At 45.6% G+C, this 26,960-nt stretch overlaps 1 protein-coding gene across 25 annotated transcripts in view; it reads right to left on the bottom strand.

The window, feature by feature from the left end:
- Positions 1 to 2,582: 2,582 nt before the first annotated feature.
- The window catches only part of tcf7l2 (transcription factor 7 like 2), an 88,261-nt gene continuing 63,883 nt past the window's right edge, over positions 2,583 to 26,960 (bottom strand). For 3 of the 25 annotated variants that reach the window (XM_068583686.1, XM_068583693.1, XM_068583702.1), the window contains 10 exons: positions 19,532 to 19,664; positions 17,036 to 17,138; positions 15,978 to 16,064; positions 11,603 to 11,737; positions 11,339 to 11,501; positions 11,037 to 11,144; positions 10,331 to 10,394; positions 9,503 to 9,553; positions 8,272 to 8,344; positions 2,583 to 4,898 (listed from right to left, as the gene is read on the bottom strand). In XM_068583686.1, coding sequence (XP_068439787.1) covers positions 4,442 to 4,898; positions 8,272 to 8,344; positions 9,503 to 9,553; positions 10,331 to 10,394; positions 11,037 to 11,144; positions 11,339 to 11,501; positions 11,603 to 11,737; positions 15,978 to 16,064; positions 17,036 to 17,138; positions 19,532 to 19,664 — 1,374 coding nt within the window. In that variant the 3' untranslated portion in view covers positions 2,583 to 4,441. Of the gene's footprint in view, positions 4,899 to 7,000; positions 7,063 to 7,598; positions 7,672 to 8,271; positions 8,345 to 9,502; positions 9,554 to 10,330; positions 10,395 to 11,036; positions 11,145 to 11,338; positions 11,502 to 11,602; positions 11,738 to 15,977; positions 16,065 to 17,035; positions 17,139 to 19,531; positions 19,665 to 26,960 lie in introns of those variants that run through there. The other 22 variants (XM_068583690.1, XM_068583698.1, XM_068583703.1 and 19 more) reach the window with 18 other exon arrangements.

The raw sequence follows: 26,960 nt of genomic DNA, 5'->3' as shown, positions 1-26,960 counted from the left end.
ACATACCTTTTTTTTTGACACATGGTAAATCTTGAGTTCATGATTTACGGTCAAGAGCAGCACAAACGACAATGACTTAGCCTTCCCTTGGTCCTGTAAAGGGAGCAGCGTGTCACCGTGAGGACGTCCTCCTCCCTGACGAAGGTCGCAGCAGAGTGTCAGTGCATTGCAGTTGGTTTTAATATGTTCTTTTTGAACTATGCATGCAATTCAGGCACTTACTTTTTTTTTCTCGCCTGTACACAGAAACCCTCTTTCCTCTTTTCTTTGAACTTCTTCATAAACATATTTGAGGTGAAGAGAGGAATGTCATAATGGAGGACAACGTACATCTGTGAATATGAAGTTGTTTGGAATACATGTTGCATTTTCATCTTCAGCAAAGGAGATGCTGCAGATGTTGATGCTATGTATGCTACGGCCATTCCTTCAACCTTTCAATTTGTTCTACTACAGTGATCAGGGTCAGGGGTATATATATCTCTTTTTTTTTTAATAACATCCATGTTTTTCGTAACCTAGAGGACATATTTAATGTTCTGCAATGTTTTCTGATTTGTATGCTCGCCTGCAGTGATGGCCTTCAACATTGTTCCTCCATGCCACGCTGACATCAAAAAATGTCATTTCTTTACTGAGGTACACAATGCCTTTCCTGTTTCCTGAAATAAATTAGAACCGCCACGGACGCTCCCGTGTTATACGTCGCTAGTCTAGTCTGGTTTATAGTTCAAGGGTATAGCCCACGCAAATGCATTAAATGTGCATATTGTACACACTCAAAGGGAAGAAAAAAGAGTCCCGCGTTTGCTTGATGACAACTGGTCCCATCCCCCTGGTTTCATTTCTTCTTGGCTTTGTATTCTTCACTAGAGGACGGTCTCTATACATTATGGCCCTGTTCGAGTAAACACTTTATCGCTTTCATTATTTGCTTGGATGCTTCAACTTCATAATAAATGAATGCAAATAAATCCATGCTGCTCTCCTCAGCGTACAAGGTGAATCTATAAATTGATGCATTCACTTGTCAGCATGTACAATCAGAGACTGTTGTCTTGATCCATTCAGAACATCATGGAAGAGTCCAACCCAAACAAGCTTGTTTTGACCACAATGTGACGCCTGCGTGCTGCGCCTAACACAGAAAATGTGTCCACGGTACAGCTGACATAACTACTGACAAAACTCTCATAGCCAAATTGAATCATCGCTATGATAAAACATCCAGCGACCTCCGTACTGGCAGCGGTTTTGAAGTGCTCAGTGTGTTGATGTCAGACTACAACTGGTCAAGGGACAGAGTGAAGATAATATACAAGCCTCTTTGTCAGCAGCCTTGTCCATCAGCAAGTTGCTGGATCTCCTTCAGCTCCAGAAGTGCTGCTTTGAGCGAATATTGAACTGCAATGAGTTCCAGTGTGAACATTAATCGATCGCACACCACTCCAAAATATGTACTGTGCATTTGGCACAACACAGTTCATTTGACCTGCGGCGTCATACCCTCTATCCATACCTGACAGAGAGTAGCACATATTGATCGTGGTCCTCCTCTCTGCATGGATGGCCTTGTTCAGGTGTGTAGTGCCTCCTGTTTATCTGTAGTTGGTGATTCATCACAAGGGGTCACACAAGCTCCTTTTGAGATGCATTTAGAAGCACGCTGTAAACTGAAGTCTGTCTGTTTGTGTTCTTAAGATTTACAGTCAACATAAGGCTGTACATTTAAATGAAAAATGGAACAATTTCCTCACTGATCCGTCTGTTAAAAAGGGGGAAGAGCCACCATAGTGAGTTTAAATGATCCCAGGAGCACTCGAATACTGGTAAAACGACACTACAGAGAGAAAACATGAGTTTGCAGTTATATTGGATGACATTATAATGTAATGTAGAAGCTAGAATTATATTTTCAGATACAGAAAATACACAAACTTCAATAAATATGAACTTCATTGCATGTCAACTACATTGGCACTGAGTGGATGGATCTCCTTGAACAAACGTCTCACCTGATAAGACAAATATTCCAGTTTGTTTTGTTTTCTAAATGTCTTGATTCGCTTGTATCAGATGTCTCCTGCAAAGAGGAGACAGTATTCTCTCTTTTGCTGATAAAGTCAATGTCCACTTTAAATTAAAAATTCCACAGACGTCAGTGAGTAAACATTCACACCGTGAAAAAGGTTTAGATCTCGATTAACCAATAAAATGTAAATTGCTGAGAATGTGGGGTCAAGGAAACACTTGAGCCGAACTCTTAATCCTGAAGTGAAATACTGAGCGTTCCATTGGCTGAAAGCTGCACAAAGAACAGCACAGAGCAGCGAATTGCATCTCATGACAGCTGATGAAAGTATTCATAATGTTTGATTATAATGTCATGAATCTCCATTAGACTATTACTTAGACTATTACTATTACTTACATCTTAATGACTGGCAGTATTTGGCGATTCTGTTACGAACTAGAGGACAGTTAAACCTGAATAACAGCGACGTGCCGAGTTGCTGTTGCAACAGTTTCTCAGGTCGAGGACCTTGCCAGCGAATCTCCAAATAAAAAGGAGGACACGAATGTGCACATACTAAGTTGCTTTTATTAATACAGAACTGCATGCTACAGAGACTGTACAGCATAAACATTTATTCATTACAAAAAAACATGGTTTTGGAACCATTTAAAATAACAGGAAAAACAAACAAACAAAAAGATAAGAGCATAAAATAGAACAGGAACATCACAGCCGTTAAGGAAACATTCAAACTATTTATCATTAGCATCTTAATAAACCAGAGAAGAAATCGACAGATTACAGTCGCGTCATGTCAACTACAATGGCACCGAGTGGATGGATCTCTTGTAGCTTTTTTTACAGCCTCTTGCAACATCAACATGCCTATTTTTTCTATCTACCTATATGTAGTAGTGTACTTAAAAGTGGCAGTTTGTGTATTTTTTTGTATTTAATAGTTTTTTTATGAACTTCCTAATATACATAATTTGGCCCTTGTGGGTTTATACAGTATGATGTCCGCCTTTTTATTAAGTTTAAATTTTTATATTTGACAATTTGCTACCAAACACATTTGTTATAGCAACATTTATACTACATACATAGCAATCTATGTAACGTCACAGCAAAGAATGGTATCGAAATAAAAATAAAAACGACAAAAAAAAGAGGATCCCTACAGCATGGTTTAGAGGGGCAGAGAAAATTATCACAAAATTTGGCACGGAAAATCTGTACACGAATCTACAGTCTGAGAGATGTGACTGTGCAATAAAAAAGAAGGGCTTTAGACACTTTTCCAACTACTGAAGACACGGCACCCACTGTCTTGTTTCAAGTTTTCTTTTCTTCTTTTTGTAAAATGGCTTATAGACGCATTTCTTGAAATGAAGTTGTGCATACTTCTGTTCATGAGATCTACACATTACACTGAGTGGAATCCAGGTTTTCAGCGAGGAAAGAAATCAATAACAAAAGATTTGCCTTTTAAAACCTCCTTGTAAAAATGGATCATTCATATATAAGTCGCTTACCTTAAGAAAAAATATTTGTACAATGTATTAAGAAAAAAAAAGTCAAAAAGAGACACATACAAGATACAACAAGCAATCTCTAAAGCAATAAATACTACTGGTCCTAGCGTTGTGACATTTTGAATTTAATAACCCTCGACCCTCCCACCCCGACCTCCCCTCAAGCCCACCCAACTTGCCTGACTCCGCCCCAAAGGTAAACAACAAAGAAAAAAGACAACGCAGTGGAAGAATGCATATTTAACACAGTAATCCCCCCTCCCCAATATTCTGTACATTTAAACAAGAACAAGTAACATCACAATTAAAGTTGTTCCTCGAAGAGGTGTCGCCGCCAGCCTCATGCCCTCCTAGAGTTTGAACAGATGTCAAATGATTGGTTCGCAAGCTCGTATTTAATACAAATAAAGAAGGAGAACCAACTCTTTCAAGAAAAGGGCTCATTGAATAATCTAGCCTACCTTTTTATATCCGTCTTTTAAACATTTTTGAAGTTGAACTAGATAATTTTTCTGTTTGCACTGTTTAACACTACAAAAAAGACAAAACAAAATCCATAAAAATTTTGGCAGATTCACAAAGCTATACTACAGCTCATTGTATCATTTCTTTATAATAATTTGATTTTTTTCTTTTTTGTGTGTGTGTTGATAATGACGGGTCAAATATTGACCAATGAACTTTAATAAAACAAAAACTAAATTTCAAAGCCTCGTGGCACAGAAACATAAAAAGAAATGAACCGACAGCAAGTGAAATATAGCAGAGAGAGAGAGCCGAGAAATGTGTGCGCATGTTTGTGTGTGTGTGTGTGTGTGTGTGTGTGTGTGTGTGTGTGTGTGTGTGTGTGTGTGGGCAGAGATAGAAAAGAGGAGAAGAATAGGGTAGACTATTCTATAGACTTGGTCACTAGCGACAGAGGCTGAGGGCCCGTGGAGGAGAGGAGCGAGTGGGAATGACACAGCGATGCTGAGGGCCGGCCCATCGAGGACGCCACAGAAGAGCCCGGCTGCCGCGAGGACGAGACGTCACCATGCTCCAGGGCTCCGTTGTGGGAGGAGGCGCCGGGCGTTTTCCTAGCTGCAGCAGAGTTTTCCAGCTGAACCAAAGATGGCGGTGGAGGCCCAGCCAGGCGGTGCGGGTGGTGGAGTGGCTGGTGGGCCGGTTTCATAGTCAGTGAGAGAGGTTGCATTTGTTCAGTCTGAGGATTGGACTCTTTTGAGGAGGGGGAGGGAACCACTGAGGAGGGGGAGGAGGGGGGGGAGTCTAGTAAGCTTCCGTCCGTAGAGGGAGGACTGGCACAGCTGCCTTCACCTTGGATGTAGCGAATGCACTTTTTTTTTCTCCTGAGGGACAAGACGAGAGAAAGAGAGCATCGTTTAGCATCGCGTCTCCAAACCGCATTGCCTCTTAGGCCCGTCGCTGACTTAAATGCACCGTTGCCTTTTTTCTTTTTCTTTTTTAAATTTCGGAGAAAAATAAATCGTCACTCGAACCGTGGTTTTACACAATAGGTCCTATTTTGCCCGGTGCATTTAAGTAGCTCGTGCTAATACCAAAAGGTGGTAGAAATGACAGTCAATTATCCAAATGCTAAACCATCAGACAGGACAGACATGAAAGGAGAGATCACAGGTGAAGCGGCCGGAAAAATGAAAAGCACAGACAGCGAGAGGATGATGGCGATGAAGGAGAGAAGATGGGATGTAGCGATGGCTGCTCTCTGGATGTAACCTCAGCTTTTCTTACAGGCAGAGCTACAGCTGGGGATCAGCCTGTTCTCTCCAGCAACACAAGGTCACTGGACCCGTCTCACTCGTCTACCTCTATCCGGCCCTACTCTCGCTTCTCCTGAGGGGACGGAGTTTGGATACGAGGCAACAAAAAAAGAAAAAAAGAAAAAGTCAACAAGATCCACACTACTCCGCATCTGCCCCACAGACACAAGTGTGTGCGCGCGAAGGGGTCAAGGCATCATGTTTGCATTCCTGCCCGAGGTCGGGACCCTCCCCCCTGCCTGCTGAGTCCGGAGGCCAGACCCGTTGCGCTCGGTGGAACCCGGTGAGCGAGCAGTGGAGGGGAGGGAGGAGAGGGGGAGATGGGAGGGAAGGGGATTGTTGCATTTGTCTGCGGCGACTCTGCTGCGAAGGAGGCTGTGTTCAGATTTGGTTAAGGGGGAATCTCTGCCCACCTCATCTTTACCCTGACCCTGGCAGTGACCCCTCTCTCTCTGCTCTCCATTCTATCACGAGGATGCCTGAAGGCCATGGAGGATTAGTAGTTAAGACTCACAGGGACAGGGAGTAGGCCAAAAAGAAGACTAAGGTGTTTTTAAAAAAAGAAAGAAAGAAAGAGTGGGGCCTTTGGAACATATGAGGCTGATCTACTGTTTAATTAAAGTTGTCAAATCAAACCTTTTCCTGTAACTCTGAAGGGGGAAAAAGTCTAAAACAAAGAGAGCCGACTACTGAGGATGAGAAAGGATGAGGGACGTCGACAAATCACATTTAAAAAAAAAAAAAGGGCTCACGAAACCTCGATCTCATGCTGGGGTGAAAGACAAGCATGCGTTTTCCGAATAACTCGATAATACAGGCAAACAACACCGGACAGTATAGAAACACTGGAAAAGTCTAGAAAAGAGCGGGGACGCGGCTTTTAGTGCTTTCTCCACTGATACTGCAGCGCTGGGTGCTGCGGAGCATCGACCGGCCGTAAAAAGGTATCATTTGCCACTACATAGACCTCGTGCTCTGGAGAACTGTCTGTCAAACTGCAGCAAATGAGCTAATATCCATTTTTCAACAGACATATCGATTCATAGTATGTGCCTGTGTATGTTATTGATTTTTCCGTCTCGGGGGAAATTACACCAGATGCATCTTTTAGGAAATGGAGCCCAGAGAGAACTTTTAACCTCTCGGCTCCGAAAAGGAAGACGGAATTATCGCGCTTTCCACCCCGGTTCCTGATCTCATGATCTGCTGTTATTGTTATCGGGAATAATGTAGTGTTTTTGATAATGTGTGTTCCAGCCGGGAGGGGAATAAGAAGAGCCAAGTGGAATCGCCAACAATGGCGGACTGCGTGGAGGAGGGGCGATTGGGATGCCCTTCTTGTTTCAAAGAACATTTTAATAGAAGAAGAGGCTTATTTTAGGACGTTCAGCACATTTGTAGTCGTGACAAAAACTAAGAGCTGTCCTTTGAAATCGGCTTATGACCGGCTGAGAGCGACTTCTCCCAAGGTGCAGCGAAATATAAAAATATTCAGACTAAATTTGGATCTAAAGCCGCCCCGTGTTAACGATTAAAACGGAAAAATGAAACGTGGAACAGCGGAAAAACAAACAATGTGTTGTAATGGTGGGTGTCAAGAAAGAGGTGGGGCAGGGTGTGGTGCAAGCCAGACACAGAGAAGGGTATTACTTAGCAGAAACAAATACCTACCATGAAAATATTCCCAATTCAAAGACTGCTTGTGTCAGAACAGAAAGACAACAGGTAGGGACTAAGTAAGGGTTATTGAAGAGGAGTTTGGAGGAAGAAGAGGTGGAGAAGGAGGAGGAAGAGGGCACAGAAAAGAGTGTCACTGAGCAGGGCCTCAGAGAAAGCAGGGCTAAATTTGTAAGCATTACATTGTTATTCAAAGGACGCCAATTAGAACATACATGACATGGAGAGAAAATGGATTTCAACCGGAAGTCAGATTGGAAGAGAGGTTTTTTTTTCTTCTTTTTTTTTCCAAATTACACTCGGAAACCATGATCTGGCAGCACCATTTTTTTGTTGAGATGAAGTATTCAGTAATCTTATTTAGAAATCCATTTTCTGCCACTGGGCTTGAACCGAGTTCAATGAGGAAGAATTGCTGTGAGGGAATTTGTAGCAGGAAGCTCCTCATTAAGGAAAAAGGAGCAGAGCAGTTTGCCATCTGTTACCACAATGATGGAAACACGTTTGAGAGGGATATCTGAGCAAATAATCAAGCAGAAGAAGCTGCTCATTGTGGATGTCTTCCTCCCATTGGTTCTACAGCAGTTATACCTGCATGGTTTGCACCATAAACTCAGCTGGTCAAGCCCGAACAAGGCACGACACTTCTTTGGGGTATTTGCATCTGTTAGCCAAAGAGGTAGACACAAACATACACACAAAGACAAATAACAAAAGAAAAAGAAAGAAAAAACAAAATGGACACGTCATTACACAGACAAAAACATGTAGCCAGGGCTTAGGTTTAGGCTGGCAACACTGGGATGTCCTCCATATTGAACAAGCCATCAGGCTCCAGATCCTCCAAGCCCCGACCTGCCAGTTTAGGATTTCTGACCAATGTCAGTGAGGCTTATTGTACTGTACATCCTGCAATGAAACCCCTGTAACTCCCCCCCAAAAAAAATGTTTTCTCATCAAAACATACGCGCAGACATCATTCATACAAACACTCTAGCATTTGCTGTTAACACCCTTCAACCCATACGGTAGGTAAAAAAAAAAAAAGAATAACAAAATCAAATAGTGGGAACCTAAAGATAGACCGGCAGGGCGTGGCTGGAGGAAGCTGAGAGGTCACGATAGCCTGGCAGGACAGACAGAGGGGAGGGGGAGAGAAGAGGAAGAAGAGGCGGCAGCAGCAAAGAGCGAAGGAGGAAGTCCCAGTGTAACGTTGCTCAGCCTTCACCTGGCCCTGGCCAGTGCAAGCACACACCATACACACCTGCACGGGCCACACCAGTTATTCTGTTGATCGAGCCCAAAGCGCGCTCGACACTTCTTAGGAGCGCTCAGGTCTGATGCCGCAACAGTGAGGGGAAGCCAGCAGAGAGAGGAGTAAAAGAACCAGAACCAAAAACAATAAGGAACAGAAATCAAAAAGGAGGAGAGAAATAAAGAGGAAAAAAAAAACAAGTAACAGTGAATCTATGAAGCTTGGCTCATTGTGCAAGTAATCCCCCCCTCAAAAAACACCCCGAAAGCCATTCTCAAGTGTGCCTTTAAAGACAGGCTGAACACAATTAGTGTGTTTCAGACATTAGTAAAAATTGAAATGCATGCAAATTTTAAAACCATGACATTAATATAGAAACAATTGCATTTAGTAACCTAACTTCTGACTGGAGTTGAAGCTGAAGATAAGATGCTAAATTGGTCGAGAGAGGAATAATAAATGCAGCAAAGGCAGGTTGGATTATTTACTGCTGGGTGTTATCAGTGCACTATGGTTTCAAAAAGACACGGTTAAAAGGTGGTGTAACTAGGCAGCAGGAGCAGACTGATAAAAAAAAAAAAAAAAAGCACAGTCATGAGTTAGCCCTACAGCCAGGGGAAGGTTTAAAGAGGCTGGAACGGGAAGAGGGTATCTACTCCTTAGACCTGGCGTCAAACAGCATCAACACTGGCTGCCTGTTGCAGGAAAACTGCAAGTCCCCAGCCAGCTCGGACCAGTAACTGTTAATTATCAGAATTACAGCCGAGTGACAGCAGAATATTGTGGCGGAGGGATTGAGACCAGGTCTTGGCTGAGGAGACGGCTCTAAAGGGAACTGCAGCTACTGAAGCGTGCAGATTAAGGAGGTTCACCCTGACGTCACATCCCTCAGGTCGTACTCCACGATGATAACTTAACTTCAGATTATCAGTTCCTCGGGCATACTGCCTAGTCATTGTGTCAAAATACGGAAAACGCTTCAAACTAATGAGCAACATGAGTAAATTGAGTTTAACTGAATTAAATATAATCTAGCTTGAAGTTGAATAAACAATAGCAACATTTTGAAAAAAGAGAAACAGCAAACAAGCAGCAAAAGTAGATTTAGATTATTATTATTATTATGTTTTAAACCTGCCTAATATTGCACATCATTTGAAAAAAATAGAATATACATTAAGAAAAAAAGAAGAAATAATAAAACAAGTTAGTAATTTAAGACTCAAAATGACATTAGCACCTGTAATCGGAGGGAGTGAAAGGCAAGGGTTTGGAAAATATTCTCTGTGTTCTGAAAAAAAAGAACAGATAGAGAGGCCTTCAAGAAGAAATCCGTCACCAAACGAGCGCAAAATACATAATAACAAGTCGCCATTGCTCCTCACAATATGATCAGAAGAATATGAATCATAAGAATAAAAATAGATAAATCATAGAATAAGCAAACCTCCTTAATTTTAAGATGTAAGTGATTTTTTTCTTGTGTTGATATAAAAGCATGCATAAAAGCAAGCAAAGGGCAGTCCAACAAGCACACACACACACACACACACGCGCACACACACACACACACAGTACTGTAGTGCAGTCTATCTGCAGGGCACAGGCATTATCAAATAGGACCACGCACACAACACTAGCAAAGTTAATGGCTCTCACAATGCTTCAACTTCACATTCTCAAAACACACATATCACAATACCAGAACGCTAAGGGGCAAAGTGGGAAGGGGGGGTTGTCGAGAGGGGAGGGGAGGAGTGTGTGTGGGGGGAGGGGAGGAGGGGGGGTCATGCATATTCAGTTGTTATTAGCTGGGGAAGGCTTGGGGGAAATGGGGGAAAGGGGGGTATTACAAGCAACTCTACCATTTAAATATTGCATTGGGAAGCATAACTATACAAAAAAAAAGAAAGAAAGAAAAAAGCCAGGCACAATAACACACACTCAAGAAAAAACATAACACACACAAAAAAAAAAAACTAGCTTGACTTTTATCTTGCAAGATGTCACATCTGCCTGACACATGATGGGGCTCTTCTAATATGAGAGATAATTGCAGCTCACTTACCATTGCTCTCTGCTTGCTGCTTTTCCCTTTTTCTCTTCTTCCTTTTCCCCTGTTGGTTAGCCGCCAAAAAAATAGAAAGAAAAAATAGACACAGACAGGAACCTTAGTTATTATATTGCAGAATGCCCAAAACATGAAACAGAGAATAGGAATCTTCTCTGTGTTTACTTATTTATTCATTCTTTCTCTGCCTTTTGTTTCTGTCTCTGCCCTCCGGTTTGTAACAGCCACTGCAGGCCAGTTCAGAATCATCCCTCCTCTTTCTGTTTTCTGCTCTTTTATTCTTTCTCTGTAATCTTTTGTCTTATTTTCCTCTGCTCTGTTAACATCTCGACATCGTGACGAGCCTCTGTTTTGGAAGACAGATTTCTCAAAGGCTGCTGGTGGAAGACTCTTGTCGGCTTGATCCCGAAACTGGACAAAATTTGTGAGCTTCTGATCACTTAAATGTCAGAACAAAGTGTCTGAGGCGCAACGCATTCACAGAGGACCCATATAAACAACAACATGGTCAGACTGTGCTCCGAGTATGTCAGAAAAAGGTGGGCTTGCCAATTTGCCCAGTCTCAGATATGAAAATTACAAGAAGAAAGTAATAACTCGGGCTAGATAAAACCAAAAGAAAGAGCTCATCCTGGTCACCTAGTGTCGCCTAGTGAAAGGGGAAAAGACCGGCCCGTTACGACTTGTAAACTTAAAAACTTACATAGTTGTCTCGTGCTGACCAGCCGGGGTACAGCTGCATGTGGAGCTGTCGCTCTTTCCTGGCGAGCTCGTAGTACTTGGCCTGCTCCTCCCGCGTTAGGGCGTGCCACTGAGAAACCACAGACAAGACAGGAAGAAGACGTAGAAAGATCTTTTTTTACAATGCATTCAAAATGAAGTAAATTAAATGACTCTACAAGGCTGAATACAATCGGCAGGAAAGATGGATGGGGAATCCGCTGTGCTAAAAACCCTTCAGTTCAACCGTCACAGTGTTGCTGTGCGTTCAGTGTCAGGTCTTACCCTCCGCCCCAGGATCTGGTTGATGGCAGCACTTTCCTTCAGTGTACACTCAGCCACCACCTTGGCTCGCATCTCCTTCATGTAGAGCATGAAGGCATTCAGAGGCTTCTTTATGTGGACCTGCTTCTTCTTCTCCTCTTCCTTTTTAGCGTCTGACTGTTTCCTGTGGAGCGGCACAAGGTCAGAGGGGGTGAACGGCACGAACTCACGACTGGTTTTCGGAAGTCACGATGTGCGGGACTGAAGCGTGTTCGGTCTACTCACGAGCTGAGAGAGATGTCACTGTGGGAGGATTCCTGCTTGACGTTGGGTGTGACGATGGCTGGGTGTGGGATGCCCGTGGCGTGCAAACTGTGGTGGGAGGGCACCATGTGTGGGGGGAACCTAGAGGACAGAAGACTGTGTAAATGGACACGGGTGAAATGAGGAGATGGAACACATGTATACACAGGACGAAAGGGGCTAAATTCCATTTCCCTCTTTCAATGACATGTCAAAGTGCACGGCCATCATTCAATTCATTTCATAGAAATGGAATTGGCCTTTAGCTACAAGAAAAGGCAGGCGCCCACATACAAACATCCGCGTGAAAATGCACACGGCTACATGTTTTTTATTCCTACTATTCAAAATGAGTGCAAATGTCACACTCATTTCATTAGCGAGCTGGAGCTACACACTTTACACACAAGCCAGTTATGACACCAAACCATCAGTAAAAACACCCGATTTGGAAGCGTGAGCGCTATATTGTGTGGCAATAATTAAGGATGAAGCTCTTGAATGCCATTTTTGCACAAAACAACCCCGTACAGGGAACACTTGAGGCAAGTGCCTTTCTTCACCTTTATTTAATCACAACCTCATTGAGATTTGAAAATTCTATCAAGAGTGTCCCGACCGATACAGGCAACAATTCATGTAATAGATTCAATGGAGCGTGTTAGCTTGAGGGCTCTAAGCACCTTGAACTTCTCCATTCACAGCTAAGGAGAGACTGCGCAGGCTGAATATATCAGTGCCACGCATAACTTTTATTGGAGCCGTAGGCGCAGACGAGGTTTGTATTTGCCTTAACGATGGGCACCTTGCGGTTGCTGCGGGATGAGATTTCAATTTCATCCGCGGATGACAAATGCTAACTGCACAACTTCTCGTCATTGGTATATTTGCGGAAACTGCAATTTGAGCATTTCAGCGCTGATATGAACATGCTAGGATTGGGAGCTCGAACCATTCTGTGTTATCAAGGAATATTGCAAACTAGATTAAAATTGTCCATCAAAGTCGAGTATCACTTCAGGAATTGGGGCTTTTATTTTCTGTTCTGCCAGTTCAGCATTGTCAGCAGCACAGACGTTTTTATCTTCATCCCTCTACGCTCCTATCATCATTCCATCGTCTCCAACCGCCCCGCACATCGAGGCCAGAAACCCTTATTTATGAAATCGTCGGCCAGACCCGCCATGAGACGCCGCTGCGCTGTGCGATGTATGACACTAATTATTTGTGTCGGATTATTTGAATGTGTGCGCTTCTTATCTGCATGTGTATGTTTACAGCGCGCCTCCACGTGACCACACACAAATTTAAGAAGAGAGGAGGATGAAGGAGGAGGGAAAAAAGGAGGAATAATTCTTTTTTTTTTCTTCTTCTTCTTCTTCTCCTTTTTTTTTTTAAAGCAGCTCATTATCTGGCTGTGTCTGGCTGCATGGCTCCGAGCCAGAATATAATGATGAGGATAAACTCGCCAGGAACAACTACTTTCTGTTGGAGGCCATCTCAGGGGAGTGCCAGTGCGCTCCCCCCTCAAACTCTTTCCCTCTTTTTCTCCTTTCCCCTCTTTTCCCTTCATCACTGACACATTGGTGTTTGTGCCATGTCATCCGTTGATGGGGAGCTCGGCAGCAGTGGCTGCATATCGCCCATCATTAGGGCTGCTGCATTTCCCTGCCTCACTCCGCTTCCTCTCTCCCTGTTCACCCTCCCTCCTCTCTCTGTGCACTTGTTAAAATTTCCTCTGTTCCAAGTTCTATTTCTTCCTTCTCTTCTTCTTCTTCTCTACTCCTTACTGTCCCCTCACCACCTCCGCGCTCCTTTCCGCTTCCTCTCTCTCTGCCCCCCCCCCTCCCCCCTCATCCCCTCCTCCTCCTGCTGCTGCTGCCACTGCATGGCCCAGGTTATGGTTTAAACATGACGGCCGTCCCTTTGAAGCGTGGGGCCAACATCATCATCATCATCATCCGGTGCTCATCAGCAGCAAGCAGCGCCTTGGACCAATTTAACCGACACAGAGAAGGAGACGCAGCAGAGACCCATGCACCCACCCACCCCAACCCTGGGGCTGCTATGTCTCAATCTAAAAGGTAAGAATGGCTCGCGGTGTTGGGGAGGGGGCGAGGGGGGTCACTGGCGGAGGAAGCCCAGTGTCAGCCAGTGCCATTTAATTGCCCATGCGAAGCAGTAGCCCCCGTGCCTGTTTAATGTATAATGATCCGGACGGTGCGCTTCTCCCGTTCCCAAAGAAAAGAGAGGGAGCGTGATGGTGGGGGAACATATCAAAGGGTAGACTTAAGCATGAGGGGCAAAGGGGCCTTCACTTCCTTCTACCTGTCACACATACATTCACCCCCTCCCACACACACACACACACACACACACACACACACACACACACACACACACACACACACACACACACACACACATCCAGAGACCTGCACTGCCTCCAACCCCATTATCAAAATAATGTCTTTCATTTGCTCCGCTGACTGTCTCTACTCTCCTTGGCTTTTTCCCCCTCATGTCCTAAAAGAATGCATTTTTTAACAGGACCTGGGTGTAAGGTGCTCATTGCAGGACTACGAGGTACCAGATTCCTTTCCTGCATCCTAAAGCAGTTCGGGCTACGGCACAGGGGACTGATACTGAAGCAGATACTGAACTGGCTCTCGACAAGAGTACAAGGCCAGGATGTCTTTTCTCTCAGATTTCATTCAGTTAGCCTGCTCCTTACAAATCGTTTGAGCTATCACAACAGTCCATATAGTCCATTCTTTGAACAAAACCAACTGGCTGAAGGCTATGTATGAAAGGATTCTGCCATTTTGCTGACACAATTGTCGATTCTTTTACTAGATATCGTCAACAAATTGATTTATTTCCTCGGTCCTGTCAAAGACAGACTTCAGGTTTTTTCAATGGAGATGTGTTAAACCCTCCCAATCTCCAGAGAGCTCCCAGAGCCCTCCCTCTATTCGGTTATACTAATTCAATTAGGGGCCTCATCACAGGGCATTAGCTCTTCCCCATGGCCAGTCCCCTCCCACACCCCAGCTAGTATATTCAATTAGCTCCACGGGAAATAAGATGATCACAATGTAGAGGCTGTCATTAAGGGACCAAATTAGCAGTCACTTAAAGCCCAGGTTGGCTGGGCACCGCTGCCAGATGCCAATGTCTGGACAAACCCATTGTCTGACCCTGTGCACCTGAGACTTTCTCTGAAGGACTGGGAGAGGCGAATCGAACTGTAATCCTTCACCGATCTCCAGAATGAGTTGAAATGTAAAATTTGATGCAATTAGGTATTTATATTGGAAAGACTAATGGGGCCGTTTAACAGCTAAACAACTAACTTGTCTGGGGGAGCTTTACTTTCCCTTATTCTCATGGCTGGGCTTTCAAAAATGTCCCCCTTGCGTCTCCTCCCTCCCTGGATCTACATGATCCATCAATGTCACAGAGGTCTAAACACGCCGCCCTCAGGAACTGCTTTTCCAATCAGGCTGTAATTAAACCGAAGCTCGGCCTCATCCCTCGACTCTACACCAGCCCGGTTCATAGTCCCCTGCTGCAAGGGCGTGTGGAGGGGAGGAGGAGGGGGGAGAAGGAGGTGGGAGGAGAGAAGAGGAGGAGGAGGGAAGAGAAGGGGGAGTGGAGTGGCAAGCTGTTTGTTTTTGTGTTGTTGCTTTTTAGGGCTTTTAGTCATCTAAAATTAATTATTTTCGCTTTCCACACAATATAGAGGACACGCATCCCTCAAGGGAACAATAAGTAGTTAAACACCAACTGACAAACACACACACACACACACACACACACACACACACATGTAAACAAGATGGCAACAAATACACATACCTCCCCCCTGGGTGCACGAATGTCCACAGCAGCACTTGAGCTGGACCCTAATGGGCTGGACCAAAGCGCTAGCCAAGTGTCAGGCCACGGCTTATATCATCTAGTCCCCATCAAAGTGTTGCTGTGTTTGTTTATCTGTCTGGCTGCTCAAACTCACAGCATGGACATGCCCCAGCTCATTTCAGATCTGCCTGACATGCAGTGGGGGTAAATGTTCTTCAGGGGCCTCATTAGAAAATGATAAATATAATTAATATTTGAGCACGCTAGCTGGAGCCCCACACTAGAGAATTGGCCTTTTGAACACAGAGATGTGGAGTGTGAGCTCTCCTTAAGGGATAAGTTGCTGCTCACGTCAGTGTGCACGTGTGTTGCTTGTGCATTGCCTTCACAGCCAACACAAACACACACACACAGCTAAAGGTGTAAGTAAGTGAGCAAAAGTGTGCGTGTGTGTGTGTGTGTGAGTGTGTTCAGCTCCGAGGTCTCAACTCACCTTGACATGGATGCGTTGACAGTGAGTGCAGTTGGGTAGGGGTGTCTAAAACCCCCTGCTGAGATTGGATAAACAGGTTGACCTTGCCTGGGAAGGGGGAAGAAAAGAAGAAAGGCAAAAAGGTAAAGGAACAGGGTTGATGGAAGAGGAGAAGTTAAAGCCCTCTGTCTCTCCCCTCTCCCCACCGTGGGCCTCTTTATTCTCATTTGATCAGGACAAAAATCTAGGGGATTGCAGAGCGCAGATCAAAGGGAGGAAAACTCTGAACAATTTGAATGCCACAAATCTTGATAGCGGTGGCTAATTAAATTTCATAACCCTTCGCTCTGTGTCGACAGAGCGGGGCCCGGTTCCTCCCCGAGCTGGAACTAGGTGTTTTGTTGTGATAATTAAAGACGAAGCGCGGGTCTCTTTAATGGAGCCATCACGCTAATTGAGGTCTACACATCCAAAGACAAACAATAATGAATGTAAATTTATACCAAAATAAAGTGCAGCAAATCAAAGGGCGCCGTGGCTGTGCTCGGGGCCTCTCTCGGTATTTAGATCGCGGTGAGAAAACATTAAATTAACAGAGCTTAATTTGTAGCCTTTTGTCATATTAACAAGTGTTGACAAGAGTTACCAAGGGAGAGCCCCCGTGTGGAATTGTGGGTAAAATACGGGCAATCACGGTTCATTACTCTAATTGGACCATACAGGGACATGCAAAATAGTATTTGCCTCAAAGTGGCAAGTTGAGGTTGGTGAGGGCCCGAGGAAGCTGCAGTGGGCTGCCGCGGTCCGGGAGTGAGTCAGAAAGCTAAGCGATCAATTTAGAGTTTTAGAGGCCTTAAACAGAGAGAAGACCCGCCCTCAGGACCGGGATGAGACAGAGACAGCTTCCATAATTTACTTTGTGAACATAAAGAACATCCTGCTACTATTGTTTGCTGTTTCCCTCGTTAATAATCTAGCTTGATGTACAGCGTATTAATCGTGACAATGGGTGGGTGTTGGTAGCCTTTTTCACACAGCTATGCAGTAGAAAGAGGAATACAAAAAAAGGATTTGCTTACTGTGGTACTAGCCATCCTAACGGATGGGGGATCTGGCCGACAGCGCCGGGTGACAGTGGGTAATAAGGAGATATATCTGGAGGATGTGGAGGCCTTGGGATTCCTGTGGAAGAAATAGGATAACAGGAGTAGGTAGGAGGTGGACAGACAGGATGATGACAGAGAGAGAACCAAATCTTTGTCAGCGCTGAATTCAGTCTTTGTTGAGAGTTTCGCATCTGAACGGGGCACACATCACAGGGGTGCAGATGGGAGGATGAGGAGGAGGAGGAAGAGGGCTTGTTGCTCGCATGTACACGGTGCTAAATCACACTTCCTGATCAAAGGCCTTTGAGGCGGCGGCGCCACAATGTGTTGGAAGAGGCAGAGGGGAGAGAGGTGAGGAGAGAAAACCAACACGATTCTTCTTGTCACATTTGTCTACTGATTCAGGGGATTAATTATATAAAATGTCTGAGGTTTAGAAGTTAACAAAACAGAACAATATAATTAAAGCCTTGTCTGTGATCAGAGAGGGGCTAATACAGGGCTCCAGGTTGAATCAGGTTAACACTGATAATGGTTTCACTCGATATTATACATGAAAAAGCAAATATTAGAGGGATGCAAATGTTATAGATCATGAGCTGAAAATCATCATCAATTTAACGACCAATGCTTTTCACTCATGGAGGATGTGAACGTATGCATTGGCTCGTTGGTCTCCATTCGTCCTCGGATTCAACATAAAAACAGGACCGACTTTTGTTTGTTATCTCCACAGACAAACAGTGACAAAGATGTCCAACTCGAGGACGGCTCGCGCTGAAGGAATCGCCGCGCAATCACAGCGTCCACGGTGTGGCTCGTGCTTCCTGTGGCAGCCGACAGGCTAAGAAGCTGCATCGACAAGCTGCCCCTGAACGAGTGCCTTGAAAAAGGTCTCGTACACAGCGGGTGTAAAAATAACTTTCTCTCTCATGGCAAACTTAAAACGGGGAACACTAGACATGTGTAAAAGCACAGCGGGGCGGTGTGTGCGCTCAGGAAGTGGGGGACTTTCATTCTGGCTGATGTGCGTTTCTTTCACAGCCGGCTCGCCCGTGCAGCTGTTGTTGCAGATATTTTCGACCAGTGCCGAAGAAGAACAGATCGATCTCCACGCATCAGAACTTGGCCGGCGTTGTTGGTTACACCCGAACTCTGCAGCCGATCCAGGTCATCCAGGAACTGGCTTTTGAGGAGGCTTCTGTTCCCGGCGGACAATGCGCTGCAGTTTGTGTCTCAGCGGTTAACTTTTTCCTTGGAGTAGCGCTCCAACAAAAGCAAATTCTATTAGAAAGGAAAGCCTTTCAAACATTATCCCATCACCACCCAGCGCTGAAGACCTAATATAGCTCATTAATTAATTAAAAGCTGAGCCCAATTAAGCAGCCCTATTAAGCACTACATTAAACAGCAGATGGCACATTATTTCCCCTTTGTAAGGACCATCATAATAAGGGAACATTATTACCTAAAACATTGACTGAATCCACCAGAGACCACTGAAAAGAAAGAAATTATGCCTCGTACTGAAAATGCATTAACCTGAAAGGATCGGCCGATAGAGTTGCCTAAAACTGTGCGCTGAATGGTTTTGGGAGAGATGTGTGACAGTCGATCATAAAAAAAAATGTATGAATCCCAGCGCTTGGGTCACGTCTTTCATTTCGAGGATTTTTGCACGCGAGGTTGAAGACGTCGTTCCGAGCAGACGGCGGTGGGAACTCAGTGGCTGTGTCTTGTTTTGAGTCTTGAGGCGAATGGAGTCGCGGCCACAAGAAGTCGTCCTGGTGGTTCGCTGAATTCCATGTTTTACAAGGTGGTTTACGAGCCACTGTTCAGGTTCTTGTTCTCCGACGTAAGACCACTTTCCACTGAAGCCGTTAATGAGCGTCAGAGTCGCAGATGAGTTGTCAACAAGAAGTACTTTAGCTGACTGAGACTTTGCCTCACTTTAACTAGCACAGGCTTGTTAACAGTCCTAATTATGTTTCTGAGGTCAATAAACAAGCACTCAATGGACAATGTGAACATTTCTAATACTTCCTTTTGTCATACTTCCTTACAAAACACATGGGTGATATCCATATTGAATAGTATAGTAACTTAAACTAGGTCATAGAATACCTTTATTGGAAGCATGCCAATTGAATTATCTTTAAATCTTGAACTGTTTTTGCAGGTGAGACGGACAGACAGACAGACGCCATCAAGACAAACAAAGTTCCGCATATGAGAACCATGGTGGCGGGGCAGAATTAAACATTTACACACCCATCGGTGCAAACACTATTTCAGAGCTGAAGTGCCCTCATGTGAGGAGAGCTGCTCCCGTGGTTTTCTCAACTTCTTGAAATGCATCGGGGCGTTCAGAAGATTCATCCTGACACCTTTAAAACACGGCAGTGTTTTCTAAAAGGTGAGGAGGACCGCTAACTTTAAATACAAAAAAATACAGAGCAAAAAAAGTACCTGTTTTGGGATCCACGTCTGTCTGTAGGTGAGGTGGGGGATTCCCCGGTGTGAAGTGCTCATTGCTGTAGGTGATCAGAGGCGTGAGAGGGTGCACATGGTGAGGGTGCTGTACCACTGGAACCTTATTAGACTGCGAGAGAGACAGAAAGGGGAAAGAAAAAGAGGCCAGCGTGTTAATATTTGGGTTCAGGGTTAGAGATTGCAGGCGCCTGCCACAGAATTACAACTTGGTCGGAAAAAGGCTCCCGAAAGAAGAGCCATCAACTAAACGGTACTCTCGAGGCGCCAAACCGCCAAGCCACAGTGAAAACAGTGTGGTTTGTGATAAAAAAAAAACACACTTCTGTGGTGTCACCCTGGAATCCTGTAACACAATCTACGAGGCTTGAGGGGTTGCCAGTTCAGATTTGGGTCTGATGTGTGATGAGGCACTTTTAACCACGGTTGCAGTCAAGTAATCGATCATCTGTAAACCACAAAATCAAGGCAGCGCGTGTAAATCCACAGTCATTAGCAGCACCAGTCAGCAATCGGCTCGCCTCTTTTCCTCCTCCTCCTCCTCCTCCTCCTCCTCGCTCGCCTCCTCTTGGTCTCCCCTCTTCCACCGCTCCCTTTCCCTCATCTATTCCCCCAGGGCCCGGTTCACGGAGGGGTATGGGGTGTATTGTAATAAAAGGGTTTCGGAGAGAGGAGGTGGGGCTGAAAATCCATTTCTGCATTTTTGCCAAATTAGTTTTAGCTATGTAATCTTCTCTTTGTGCTCCTAAGTGGTGCAGGCCCCCTTTTTTTTCAATTACCCAAAGATTACAGTGGAGCTTTGGGGTGTGCTGCCGTGGGCCCCAGCGTTAACCGGAGCTCAGCCCCTCTCATCAGGCCGAGGCTGAGACAGACACTAATACACACACAGTCCCCCGACCACAAGATAACCAGATTAGAGCTCTGCTGTAGATTAGGCTGGTGGAAGAGGCTGCTCTCGCCTCTTTACCCACACATCCTTATCCTGCCCTCAGCAGTCAAAGAAGCAGCACTAATCAGGCTTATCATAACATGGATGATATGTTCAGGGGGAGCGGAGAGGCGACCAGGAGAGCTGCTTGTGTGTGTGTGTGTGTGTGTGTGTGTGTGTGGTCAATCTGCTGCTCTGATAGGCCACACACCCTCATTAGTGACTTTAACCCATGCGAGAAAGAAAGAAGAAAAAAAAAGCGCTCCACTGTGGCACATTTCCAAAAGACTTTGAAAAACATTAATGGGACGAGATGTTGGCAGGGGGGCATATACATACAAATGACGCTCCGTTGCCCGACGCTCATTGACAATACAAATGCAAAGCTGTGGGCCCACGGCGAGACAGATGAGAGCAGAACTTAATGCTGCAAACTAATCATCTGCCCGGGCTGCAAGAGGCCAAAGTTAATATCGGGCCCGTTAAAGAGCTTAATACACAAACAGTACATGCTCCTACTACATTTTCACTGGGTAGTTAAAGCTGTCCGTCTGTATGGCCCGTAAAAGCCCGGCCATCTAGACTTCTATTCTGTAGTGGCAGTGGTGGGGGAGTGGGGAATGGTAGGAGGACGGGAGGGGAGGGGGGCGGGGGGGCATTCCCTATTGCCATGGTCCCAATGAAAGATTAATGAACCCCAGCAGAACTCCAGGGAGGCAGAGAGACTCCTGGGACTCATTCACAGCCCTGAGCTGAAAAGGCTATGGAGAAGAGAAGCAGAGAGGGGTGGGGGTGTGTGTGCGTGTGTGTGTGTGTGTTTGTGTGTCGAGGGGCTGGAAGGGGCGGTGGGTAGAGTGGGATTCGTTAAAAAAGAAACACAACCGAAGCCCTCCTCGTCGCGTAGGGGCTCCTGATCTGATCTGCACATCTAGAATAGTGGGATGAAAAAGAATAAACTGGTAGAAAAACAATCAGGATGGGGGTTATGACAGCTGCCAAATGCAGCTGATGAGTCTGCAGCTGAATGCAGAAAGATGGCCTCGGCCTCCGTCCCTCTTGCTCTTGCCCCCCCCCCACCCTTTCCTATATCTCACCTCCTAACCTCCTCCTTCACGACTCCCTGCTCCTCCCTCGGGTAATGATGTGAAAGAATGTTGTCAATTCTTCATCTCCTGGTGCTGAAAAGCTTTAGTGGCCATTTAAATGGGTTCTTTTGTCCAGGGGCCCCGGCCATTGAGAAGACGGTTCAAAATGCCCATCCACTGAGTCCACATTTGGACAGAGGGTGTTAGAGAGGGTGTGTATGGGACTGCGAGACACGGGGAGAGCTAGAAGCCAGCCGATTTACATCATAGTCACTTGTGGTAGAAGAGTGTGCTCCCCCCCCCCCCCCCTCCGCCCGCCCTACTCCTGAAAAGCCTAGACCAAGGCAAAGAACAACGAGCTGGGCCGACCGCTGCCTCCAGTCCGTTCTCTCCACTACAGACTGGTCGGGCTGGATGTGAAGACAGGGAAGTGCTTTGGTGGCTTTTACTGCTTTCCAACTAATTGTCCTCCTCTCCCTCCCCACATCCCTTTTTCTTTCTTCCTTTTTTTTTTTTTTTTAACTTTCCTTTCGGTGGCTTTCCTTCTGCTGACATGGTTGAGAACTGTCAGTGCCCTCAGTCAAACTAAACCCACAGTGTTCATCACCCAACACACACGTGGCCAGTCAGCCGATGTGGACTTCATTGCGGTCTGACGTCTTCACTCGGCTCACCTGCTCACGCTGCATATTCACCGACCACCGCACACGCAACAGCAACAACTCTGTCTGCCGCTGACGCTGGAGGCAGCACCCGGTGGTCCCCGCGTAAAGGAGGCCCAGCACCTGCCCCGTGGCCACCGCGGGACAATACAAGCGCAGGACTCGTCTGGCAGGCTGCTGGGTGCTTCAGCCGCACAGAGCCCAAAAGAGGGCCGAGAAACAAAAGCAGGCGACGTGGGAGGCTTTACTCTCCCTGCTCGACAAAAGCCAGGGGAAAAGAAAGAACACTTCCTGCCCCTACACCCCCGCTGACTTGCATCCTTCCCACCACCTCCGTCATTACAATAAACAAATATAGCAGAAGACAAACAAACGCCCTGCTCCGCAGTCATAAAGAGCAGGTTTTCCGAGCCTCAAAAAGGAGATTTGGCATTCAAAAGACCCTGCAGAAAAATTTAAAAGCACACTCTTGTGAGAACATCAATGAGCACATTGACTCTTTCCTCATCCAGGACACATACAGCGCCTGCTGCTGAGAAAGGCCAACGCTGTGAAGTGCAGGCAGCACACAAGTACAGCAGACACAAACAGAAGCAGTGGTTTGCCGCCTCTGGTTATGTTATTGATATTGCCATGGCTCTATTTATTCTATTCTTCTATTTCCAGCTGCAATGCTCACATGCTCAAAATGCTTAAATTCCTGAATATATATATATATATATATATATATATATATATATATATATATATATATATATATATATTCTGTTTTGTGTCATTAATCTACTAATCATTAATAGCGAACAAGCACCACTATTTGTTGGGGGGTGTTTACAAACTTTGTAAAGTAACTCTGCAAGTGTCAAACTCATTTCAAAAGCTGCAGCGCTGCATCGACCTCAACGCTATCTTAAGTGTGAAATGTTTCCTCTGCTCGCTGGTGACTAATGCTCTTGCGCCACCGCTTGAAAAGAGCCTTTTTGGAAGTAGACAAATGAATGAGCTGCTTCAAGTCGGACCTCTGGGGGAAAGTGAGGGGGGTACAGGAGGAGGCAGAGAGCGGGTGAGAAAGTGACAGCAGGACGGAGGGAGACAAAGGGAAAGAGACAGAAAGGTTGAGGTCGGACAGGAAAAGCTGTTGGCCTTGCATTTCCTCCCGGTGGCACCTCGCAGGGCCAATTTGAGCCCTAAATGTGAAGGTGGTGACCTTGTGGGCCCAGAAGGGTGGCCGGGAGAGGAGGGGGGGGGGCTTGAGCCTCTGTCTCTCTGCCTCATGTCATGATATGATGAGTTGTCACAACAGCTTGCGGGGCGCTAATGAGCTGTAGTGAGGCCGGGGCAGGGAAGGGAGGCCGGGGGAGAGAGGAGATGTGGGGATGACAGTGCCGTGATGGATTGGGGGTCCTCTCAGGCCTCCAAATTCCAAAGCAAGCAGAAAAAGCTGCCAGAGCTGCCTTGAGCCTCTCCCAGAGCGTGCAAGTGGCCCACGTCCAAGGCACATGGAGTGACACCATGCAGAAACACACACACACACACACACACGCAGACAGAGCAATACTGGGGAGCTGGGGAAAGTGTCAGAGAAGAGTAATTTGTATGTGTGCACGAGTATGTGCACATGCTTGATTTAAGTAAAAGTCAAAACTGTGCTGCCACCAATCTAATGAATCATCTGGTATCATCCAGTGCCCTCCTGTTGGAATCTGTTTACACATACGACTGTTGTTTTCCTGTGGGAGGTATGGAGTGCCCCCTCCAGGCTACAGATCTCCATCCCATAGCAAACCACATATCAAACTAACCATTCACACACTCTCTCACAAACACACACACACACACACACACACACACACACACACACACACACACACAGTCAAGTCCATCCACAGATTCAAGCAGACAATCTAAAAGGAATACTTGGAGATTAACGGCAATGGAATATGAAATGCTCCGACAAATTAAAAAGGCTCATCAGAGCTACGATCTGCCACTGATTTGAAGAAGAAGAAGAAGAAGAAAAAACCCTGCTAGGTTTCAGAAATAATATTTCTTGGTTAATCACTGGAGAGAAAAGAACTCTCCACAATATTAAGAACCTGGGAATTGTAGAGGGGGGAGCAAAAGGATTTAAAAAGCAGATATGGAGGTGTTGATCAGTTTTCTCTTGCAGAGAAGATGCGTCTCTGAGGGCAAGGGGCTCCCGAGACCACAGTATATTTAAAAGTTAATCTATTCACTTTGCTGCAGTGACATGCCGACTGCTTGATCAGAGCGCTGAACAAAAATATTATGTGGGCCAGAGCCTTTGCTCCCCTTCCTCCTGCTCTCTTCGCTAGCACTCAAGTCGTTCGTCACCATTTATTTTTGCTTCCCATCTTTGATAGTCGGCACATCAAATAGAATCACAGAAAGGACATGTTCTGATATGTCACAGACAAATAAAACTGCGCACAAATAGCTTAACTATGAAGTGGTATTTGGTAGAACTGTTGTGCTGTGTGAAGACAAATCGCCTCTTTAGACACACGTGTGTTAAAGCTTTTCCTTTTCAATGTAAACAGCCTCTTGAGCTCTCGTACCTGAGCTAAAGGGGCTTCTCTGAGAGGTGATATTGAATCACAGTGTTAAGAGCCAGACTGAATTCTGCCTTTTGAAATGCAATCAGCCCCTCAGAATTTGAGTTGAAAGCCAGGCAATTAGGAATTTGAATTGGATGGCAACATTAACAAAGAATATGTTAATCTGTGAGGTTATTGAAATCTTATTTTACATTTCATGGTTAAGACATGAGCTCGATCAAATAATGTTTTGTCCAATAAATAATACTCCTTTTGCGAGAACCGTGTTTCTGAAGATTTACTTCTATTAAATTAACTTAGAGACACTGTTCACAACATTTATTATTTAGGCCTCGATCTAAGATTATTGATAGCATTTGGGGTTGTTTTTTTGTTTTTTTTTAAAGTGTGTCAATTACTAAACTCTGTGGAACATCAATCAATGCTTTGAGCTATTTGCATGCATATTTTATATTATTATCACAAAGCAAAAGCTAAGTACAAAAGTTCTCTATATGGCAGCACATTTTAAACGCCCTCAAAAATCAGATGGCCACGACTCTCCACCCAAATACCAACCCCCACCCTCCCTCCCTTCCACAACAACAACAACAACAACAACAATAACCTGTCAGAATAATGCTAAAAGCCTTCCGCGGAGGTAAGAAAAAGACGAGACGGTGAAGAAGCAGGGGAGCAGGACTGCGTTACTCACCCAGCTGCTCAGATTGAGGTGCCAGCAGCCCACCTGCTGGAGGAGAGAGAGCCCGGGGCCCAGGACTCCTGCCTGGGCTCCCGCCTCCTCCGGCCCGGCTGAAGCTCCATCCCGCGGGTACATGACCCTTCACGGTCCCACCCCCGCCCCCGTCTCCTCCTCCTTCCACCTGGCCCCCCCAGCTCCTCCTTCCCTCTCTCTCTCTCTCTCTCTCTACGCCGGGGAGAAGCCCTCTTGCTTCTCTTGGACGCTTCTCTCCTCCACTTGTCTCCTTCTTTTGTCTGTTTCTGCCTGGGCTCCTTCCTCCACTGTGTGCGAGTGTTGTGCTGGGCATGTGTGGCGTGTGTGCATGTGTGTTTATCGTCCCCCCTCTCTTTGCTCTCGCTGCCGTGGCCGACTGAACATTGTCCCCTCAGGTTTTTTGACATGAGAGAGTGCGCGTCTCTTGAGATGTCGAAGGCAGGTTCGGGGTCTGAGGCCTAGTTTTCCTCGTAAACACACAGTCGGCACAATCCTCCACACCCACCCACATCCATTCTTAAAAAAAGAAAAAGAAAGAAGAAACCCCTCACTCTAACAACAGACGCTTTGCAGTCTCCTCTTCTTCTCAGTGAAAAGTTTGATGCCGGTGACAAGAAGCTCAAGAAGCCAGAATGTGGACAGAGAGAAGGAGAAATTACTGTGAGCAGATTTTCAGCACTGCTGCAGTCTTCCCACAAGCAATACTCCAGAAGAAGAAAAAATACTCACAAACACACACACACACACACACCCAGAAATCAGTTATTACCCAAATCCCTGCTGTACGTTGGGCCTGTGTATGTGTTTCTCAGAGTATGTGTGTGTATGTGTGTGGGCTCTGCTGTGCCTCCAGGATGCCCAGAGACGAACTGGCAGCTTGAAAAGCTTTGGCTACAAGGTAAAGCGAGCAAGGCGAGAGATGGAGACAAAGAGGAGAGAGCAGGAGAGGGAGAGAGATAGAAGGGGGGGAAAAGGAACAAGACACAACAACATCCACAAAGGGAGGGCAGGCTCAGCAAAGTGTGGCCAACAGTCACTTTATCTGTGTGATGCTGACAGTCCCTTCTTCGTACTCACTTTCCAGGGGAGGGGGGGGGATTCTTCACTCTGACACGGACGTGGCATCTTTCTCCGCAATCCTTTTTACCCCCCCCCCCCCCCTCCCCTCTTCACCCTTTTCCTAAACAATACCTTAGAGTGGAGAACAATCTTTCTCTTAACTCCCCCCTCGACTCTATTCAGGGTTCATGTGAACAAGGCCTCGAGCCCTCCTCACTGCCCTCTTCTCCCTATTCTTTGCCTTTCTGCAACTATTTCACCTTCAGATCCGCCATTCTTCTCAATACTTAAGTCAAATGATAAGCTTCTCATGGTCAAGACTTCCTTTCAACAAGCGCAAAGAAATTCAAGAGATCTGTTTGACATTAGAGCACACACAC

This window comes from Clinocottus analis, unplaced genomic scaffold, assembly GCF_023055335.1.
Source record: "Clinocottus analis isolate CAN_PGR_092001 unplaced genomic scaffold, fCliAna1.0.p SCAF_19, whole genome shotgun sequence".
NCBI classification, from domain to species: domain Eukaryota; kingdom Metazoa; phylum Chordata; class Actinopteri; order Perciformes; family Cottidae; genus Clinocottus; species Clinocottus analis.
Note: the sequence above shows the minus strand (reverse complement) of the source record. Positions and strands in the feature narration are given on the sequence as shown.